Raw genomic sequence first — 8,422 nt, 5'->3', positions numbered from 1 at the left:
CATTGTACAATATGGCTCCAGTGACATTTCATTAAAATGTACTAGTTTAGCTTTAGGCTAACCTGCAGCTTAGGGTGCTGATAGTGTTTTGTAAAGTGTGCTGTAAGACAAAGGACCCTAGCACACATTGTGATGAGAAGTATTCTGGACCCAACTTTGAGAACCAACCAATATGTCTGTGTGGATCTGCTGTGAAGAACTATCACTGAAGTTCAGCTGCAGGCTTTTTTTTTCTTTTTCATTTTGGAAGAAGGAACCAGCAGGACTGGAGAGTTGTTGCTCACCTGCAGAGAGACGGATGTTTCTGGTTTGTTTTGCAGATCTTTGCGTTCAGTGATTTAAAAATGGTGTTAAAATAAAGAATACATGAAACCCCACCGGTCCCACCCTGGGAGTGTCGGCCCTCGAGGGCCAGCTGGAGGTCAAAGGCTACTGTACAACTATTTATTTATTTACCAGTTTTATTTTTTTCTATCTCTCATCCATCTTTCCCTCTCTCCTTCTTTCTTTAGTGTCCACAGTCTTCTCTCCTTGTCCAAATATCTCATGCAAGAAGTCAATCACCTACGTTGCACTCTGTATTATTTGGTTATGTCACGTGTCCTAGCTCTGTATTGCACTATATAAATAATAATAAATAAATATTAATAAATAAAAAAAATATGATCACAAAAAAAAAATCTATTGTCCTCATCAGCATCTTTACAACTCTATTTTCTATATTTCACATTAGAAGTTTAATTTTTACAAAATGCAGTCAGCCTCTAACACCCATAACTGACCTCAGTCGACTCATATTCATCACATTTCATTTGACATGTCTCCATGTGCAGGTTTGTCTTGATTTACTGTAAAACGTCTCTCCTCTATTGGAGTCAGGATGAAAGAGAAGAAAAGGAGGAAGGAAGAGCGTCTGATTGCAGAAACTGAAAGTCCTTTCCTCCCTCTGTGATGATGCTGAAGAGACGGTAAAAACAGATGGAGGTCCTGACTCACAGTCAGAAGCTGGACTGGGATGTGAGTGAGTCCAGAGATGAGAGCGGGAGCTTCCGCCGCTCAGCCTTGGATGATGTTTCAGCTTGTTTCTCTTTCCTCCAGCAGTTCCAAAGACATCATTTACAGTCTTTACGGCCTGATTTACGAGCGGTAGTCTACTTTTTCTTTTAGTATTCAAACAACAATGCAATTAGGCTCCATCATGGTGTCAGAGGGACATCTCTGAGGTCTCTGGAGAACAGGGGTCAACTTCAGCCTCTCTGCCATTGTTTCAGCCGAGCCCTCTGATTGCACGGTGGCAGTAAATGTCACTGGACACAATGGTGGAGGATTTTCAGACGCAGGGCCGAGGGGCCAGAGGTTGAGAGTATAGCTCCTGGTTTTTACAGGGGCGGCGGGGTCAGCTCCTTCACAGGCAACGTTTGGTCTCAGCTCAGGTTTCCTGTCGCCCCCCCACCCCCCTCTTGTCAGCTGTCTGAGCCGGATCCAAACAAAGACCTCCTCGCCTCGCTGCGTGGCTCCTGTAAATCACAGCCATGACCCATGATGTTACTGTTGTTCTTCCACCGTGACCTTAAAACTTAAAAGGATTCCTCAAGTCTAATCAGTTATGACTTAGAGATAAGATGGTAGATATGATGTAAATGTTCTTTATTTATACAGCCCTTTACAACAACCATTTCAGTGAACCAAAGTGCTTTACAATAGATAGTAAAAAAAAAAAGGAATAAGTCAAGACAATTAAAAACAATAAAAGCAATAAAAAATAAAAAATAAAAAACTAAACAAAATAAAAGTGTCACCATGCTACTGGGTATTAAAAGCCATCCTAAATAAATACGTTTTTATTCGAGGCACCGTCAGAAATAAGACGCCTGAGGCAACCAATAGGAAACGTTCTATGTTTGAGCATCAATCCAGACAAAAAAGTCAAAAAGACAAACATAACATGCTCTTATCATGTATCATACATTTGATATGGTGAATATGTCCACATATAGCTGCGTATTTACACATCCAATAGATACAGAGCAACATTACATGACTGCAATAATACTTTATTGATCCCCATGATCAAATTACATCACGTTACAGTTGCTCTCCCTCAGCAATGAAAGAACATAGAATAGTGTATGTAAAGAAGGAGTATGTGATGAAAGTCATATGTTTTTTCTCTCTACTTTTCCTGAGGGAAAATATCTCCTCAGATGCTAAACACGTCAATAATTTTTTCAACAGATAATTCCAAACCCTGTTTGATGCTGAAGAGGTTCAGGCCTCAGAGCTTTTATTTTGAAAACAGCTGGAAAACAACACTGACGAAAGCAGTGAGAGACCATGATGACACACAGTAGCCTATATATATGGACAGGCTCACCAGTTATAAAACTCATAAACATAACCTAGAAACAGTGAGAGCTGCATGTGGATCACTACAAAGCTCAGTGAGGAAAAGCAGCAGCCTCCTTCTTTTTTTTACTACCAGCTCATTTCTGGACGACTTTCTGGACATTTCTTGGAGGTTGAGTCTGTAAAAACATCTCGTGTCAGACATTCAACAGCTCTCTCATGGAGTCTGGAAGAAGCATCATCTCTGCCTGGCTGCCTCCTGAGACGCTCCACGTACTGTGAGCACTGAGGATGTTGGCACCATCACACGGCTCCTTTGAATTAATTTAAAGCCGTCACCTTGTTCCCAAACCTTTCTCCCCCTCAGTCTAACTTTACTGCTCAAGTACAGAAAAGAACATTATTTAACACAGTGGTTCTCAAAGTGGGGTCCGGGGACCCCTAGGGGTCCTTGTGATGGTTCAAGGGGGTCTCCAACTTTTTCTGGAAATTTTACCACTTTTTCCAGAAATATTGCATTTATTTCGAGAAATTTCTATAAATTTTTACAAAAAATTCACACCATTGGCCCTGTTTGAATATACATTGAACAAAAAAGTAACGTTATTCTGTCTCAGAACAAATATTTGTGTATTTCTGGTGTTTGTTTCAAAATTGTGTCCAATGGGGGGGGTCCATGGTCTAATTTGTGTCAGTTTAGGGGTCCAAAAAGTTTGAGAACCACTGGACTAACAGAATAAACTGTCTGCACCTGCTAAAGAAATTAAAACACCAGTACAAACGTGTTACTGTAAATCAGCTGCTCTCTGTGCTCCCTGCTGCAGGACTCCTGTATCTGCTGCCATCTAGTGGACACATGACATCACACATTTAGAGAAAGTTCTGACACCTTCCTCACATCCAGACCAGGCTACATGTAATGCACTTTATCCTGGTATCATCCAAAGACTGCAGTTAATCCAAAATGCATTTTACTGCCCGTTTTTAATGAATGATCAGGCTCCTGCCTACATCTGTGATATGCTAACTCCTCCTGAACTTGACCAAAGCCTGAGATCTTCCAGCAGGGCCTTTTTGGTGCCTAAACCTGATCACTAAAGGGGGCCCGGTCTTTGCTGCCTGGGCCCCTGGCTGTGGAATGCCCTGTCTGGGGATCTCAGGCATGCGAGCTCAGTCTCTTCTTAAGTCACTTCTCAAAACTCACTTTTATCTTCTGGCCTTTTCTTCTTGTTCTTCTTTTTTGTATTAGCCTATGTTTTATTGATTTTCTGGAGCTTGTATCCCAATACTGCACATGTAGCCTACATGTCATTTCAATTTACACAGTCATCTCCAAAAGGGTGCATTGTTCTTCAGTTACATTGACCCATTGAGTTCACCCTTCCCGTCTTATTCCACCCCATCCACCCACACACCTAACCCCCCACTGGTCTCACAAGGAGTATAGTGAAAGCTATGACAACATAAGCTTTAGTTGGTTATTCTGGCCTTTTCTTAACTGATCCTGTATTCTTATTTTTGTGATTCTTTTAGTATTCTATCCTGTATTCCTGCATTTTTTTTGTTTTCGTATTTCATTTATACCAGCTGTTTTTAATGTTAAGCACCTTGTACCTTTGTTTTGAAAAGTGCTATACAAATAAATGTATCATTATTATTATTATGAAGTAGAAAAGAAGAAGAGGAAAGAGATATAAAATATCCCAGTGAAACATGATGGTTATATACTATATGGTCATATATAACCAACTAATACAATAATATACTGCTGGGTTCTGCTGATTATATCTTGTATTAATCAGAATCACAAACATTTTAATTATCCCCAGTGGGAAATGTCATATAACTGTGCTCCATTTCATAATTTCTATAATTTATAAACACTTCTACACTTCAAACCATGAATATTGAACAACAATGCGAACTGGATCAGTAAGTGAGAAACTTCTGTCCAAGAAGGAAACTTTATGTTTTTATGTTGTTGTCCGATTGTTTTTAAGTGATTTTTTTCATTATTCTTGATTTACAATCTCTGTGGTGCTGGTACTTGCTGGGGAACAGTCGGCCTGTTATTTGTTTTTTTTTTGTGAACATTTGTGCATGAGAAATGACAAAGAAGGACATATTGAATCTTGTTTCTGTTCAGCTGCATGGTGTCTTTAAATGAAGTGGTGAACAGAGCTGAAGGTGCCCTTATTGTGCTGTTTAGAGGGCACTTTGTTTGCGGCGTTGCTAAGTTGCTGTTTTCAGTTTTTTGTTGAGTGTGCCACTGAGCTCAGCCCACGTCACTTAATTCTTTTTGTTAAGAAGACTGAAGGCGCTCGTTACCAAGCAGCACTTTTTTTTACGTGCTGTGTCTGTAATCAAACCTCTCTGCTTCTTTCTCCTACTGTGCTGCAAACAGCTCCAACTTCAAACTCTGTGGATTTAAACCTCTAAGTCTCAGGCCAAACACCGAGGTTGAAGGTGAACAGATACACCTCAAGATCAAAAATGGCTCCTTGTGGTTTATTGCAGCCGTTGCCCTCGGTCGGCTTTGAAGCAAAAATCCAATTCTCTGCAAGTCAAGACCTCAGATTCGCAAGAAGCAAATATTTTAAGCTTCCAGAGACCAGAGGGATCCAGGACGACGTGTGGAGCATCAAACCACCGGATTTCTCTCTGAGACTGTACACATCTCTGTCAGGTCTTCAGAAGAAAGACAGAAAGACCAGAGGAAATCCAGCCGACCCACAAACCGCTGAAACAAAGAGGAGGAGGAGGACTGGAATATTTCTACCTCATGTTTCAGATGAGAGGTTCAAGAGGAAAGAGCTCCCAGAGTTCATTGCACCGTACAGGCCTCCTGACGCTCTGGAGACCGAGCTGATGTTCATCAGGGCGGGGAAGTTTCCCTCTGAGCCGTACAACAACCCCAAACCTCATAACTTTAGACCGGTATGTCTTTAATTAAGTATCATGTATATACACTCAAGGAAAGAGTTGTAATGTTTGATTTGACCACAAGATGGTGATAAAGTCATAAAAACTAACCAGAGGGACATTTGATGATGAATCTTTTGCCTTTAATTGCTCACTTCAGCTTGATGAAGATCTTCAAGACATGGTGACCACATATGACAGAGACCCTGGCAACCTGAATTTAAGATTAAAGCACTTGGACACATGTAAGTGGAAACGTTGTCTTTGACCTTGGTTTAATGAATGTCACCGTTTTTTTTATACAGGGGAGACCGGGGATGGTTCTAACACTTTTTGTCTCAGCTCCCATAACTTGCAGAGGGTTCATGGTAGGGCTCCCATATGTTGACACAGAGTACCCTCATTTATCCTCTACAAATAGCAACGCCTTAAACTTCTCAAACTATATCACAGAATTCACTAGTAGGAGTGCTACTGTTACAACCTGTCATACTACCAGGGGTAGGTTGTAACACAACATGGGGTAAACTGTAACAGTGAGATTAAAAACTAAAAACTGAGACCACACCAAAAAACAAACAAGCATCTATGTGAGTTTATTGTGCATGTTCCAACACTAAAGCATCTTTCTGTGGTTCAGTATGAACAAAAAGAACTCATCGCTGACGGCTAAATGAAGAACAGTGTCAGTGGTGTGGATCCTGACATTAGGAAGCTGTCTTGAAGAACATATTCTGACCAGTGAATACCAGTGAATGGTGAACATGTATGAATGTAAACCTTCAGCAGGAGGTCAGAAGCAGCTCATAGTCCATGTAAAAGATGGTGACACTTAAAAAAAGGATACAAGGTGTTACTTACAACCATCCCCACCCCTGTCAGCCATTGTTTGACTACAGTACCTGTACCAACATGGTGGTCTGAAATGAACATTGATGAAATGACTATCACATAAGAACCTGCTCTTTCATCTTATACACGTTACCTAATTCAAACTTCAACGGTATCAATACTAGTCCAAATTTATGCTATTGGTCCAAAATATTAGTTTCTGACATAAAAAAAAAAACCTACACACTTATTGACACAGCCATGTAAATTAACATGCAATGTCAGGGAGAAAGTGTAGGCTACATGATATTGATCACATAACTCTAATGTTATCCCTTATTGGTGAAAGTGATGCTGTTACAACCATCCCTTTGTTACAACTATCCCTGGTCTCTGCTAATAAATACCTATTGCACTATACATACATATTTTTAATTCATTCTATTACATTCTTTTAAAAAAACATTTATATTTAAATGTGTGTCTCTCATGTGTGTATTATTGTATTATTTTAGTTTATTCTATTTAAAGGGCACTGCGTACAAAAAGAAACACAATTTCAATTCCTATATATCATGTAAATCATTGACAATTAAGTTGACTTTGACTTATGTCTTTCTTTTCCAGTGTGGACCATCAGATCTGACCTCAGTTCAAGGGACACCAGGACAAAGATGGACACATATAAACCTGCAGAGCCCGAGTGGGATGCGAGGCTCATCCTCCCTCAGCCTCCCTGGCCTCCAAAATCAGCCTCCTACACTGTCAGTAGATGTTGTGTTTTAGTTTATATACACAGAAATTGAACTTGTAACTGATGTAACTGCTTTTCTCATTCAACCAATGGTAAATACGTAAACAGTAAAAACCAATCCAAATCATACACAGTATGTGCAGAATGACCTGTAAAGTAAAGGGCATTGTTTATTATGGTTCTACTGCCCATTTAAATGCTAACAGTAGATATAGTGCTACCTAGGAAGAAGATAAGTGAATTTTCTCTGTGCTGTTTTGAGGTAGGCCTACTTGTACTTGTATCTATTTTAGTCGTTTTTTTTTTTTTTTTTCCCCTACTACATTTATTCGACCGCGATTTTACACTCAACACACATGTTGATCTTAAAAAACATGGTGTATTATTGTATGTTTAACTACCCACGAGTATATGAAGCTGTTAAAATCAGCTCCACCTCAACCAGCTCCAACATCAAATGCACCACTTACATAACTCATCAATAAAAACGACCCAGTTTACTTTGCTAAAATTCCAGATGCAGGACTTTTACTCGTGATGCAGTACTCGTATAGGCTTCTTTTACTTGGATAAATGATTCAAACACTGTTAATGCTTTAAAATCTACACATGGACTGACTGAAAGTTGGTAAAAGTGTTACATGAGATTATATACTAAGAAAACAAGGATTCATATGATATTAAGATAAATCAGCAGTATAACCATCAGACAACATGGTTTCTGGTTTCTCTGACTCTACCTCATGGAAGCAGTGATGTTTATCATTTACAACAGCTTGGACAGTTTGGATTTACAGGCACATTAACACTGACAGTGTGTGTGTGTTTTACAGAGACACCGGCGAAGGAGAGGAGTGTACAGTGCCTTCCTGGACCGGGTGGAGGAGAAACTCTCAAGTTCCTGGAAAAATAAATCTTGACTCTTTTTATTTTGAAATCTGGTAGTGATGATAGTCTCTAGTAGTCAAGTTTTGTATGTATTTGCATTATTCGTGTAATCTGGTAGATTACATCAATATGACAAGAATTGACTAAACTAACAGGTTCCTCCAACAGAATCCAGTGTGTTTCCATTAATTTGTCCTTGGGTCTTTATGATAACTGACAGAGTTTCAGTCAAACCACAAATGATAATGTCAATATCAGATAATTCAGATATTGCAAATACATGTGATGTTAGACCTAGCCTTCGTCATTAGCCGGGTCCGTCACTGTTTTGTGTCCCTGGAAGCACTTCTTTGTGTTGTGAGTTTTGCAGTGCAACATTGTCCGATTAAGTTTTCTACATTTGGAGCATCTGTGTCTTTGCATGTGTTTTTCTTTTTCTTTGCGTTGCAGTGCATTGAGCCTATGTGATGGTGCCACCGGCTCACTCAACATAGATAGAATACTTTATATTACAGCACATAACTAATTTTCCATTTTTGCATTCATTTCAATACAATATAAATAAAAAAACAAGACCTTCAAACAGCATACCATCTGTCATAGTTGTGTTGTGGTTGCGTTAAATGGAAAAGTTCTTAACACAAGTGGTGGAGATGGTATGAAACATCCAGAGCCTGGTGT

The 8,422-nt window shown here is 39.5% G+C and overlaps 1 protein-coding gene across 1 annotated transcript; it reads left to right on the top strand.

The window, feature by feature from the left end:
• Positions 1 to 4,839: 4,839 nt before the first annotated feature.
• Positions 4,840 to 8,209, top strand: cUnh7orf78 (chromosome Un C7orf78 homolog; the record flags this gene model as incomplete). Its single annotated transcript, XM_083989503.1, has 4 exons — positions 4,840 to 5,283; positions 5,429 to 5,513; positions 6,727 to 6,863; positions 8,192 to 8,209. The coding sequence occupies 4 exons, from the start codon at positions 4,840 to 4,842 to the stop codon at positions 8,207 to 8,209; spliced, it is 684 nt and encodes a 227-aa protein (XP_083845629.1).
• Between the last annotated feature and the right edge of the window lie 213 nt (positions 8,210 to 8,422).

Source organism: Trachurus trachurus (assembly GCF_905171665.1).
Source record: "Trachurus trachurus genome assembly, chromosome: 16".
NCBI lineage: Eukaryota > Metazoa > Chordata > Actinopteri > Carangiformes > Carangidae > Trachurus > Trachurus trachurus.
The sequence above is the reverse complement of the archived record's forward strand: the minus strand, read 5'-3'. Positions and strand labels throughout refer to the sequence as shown.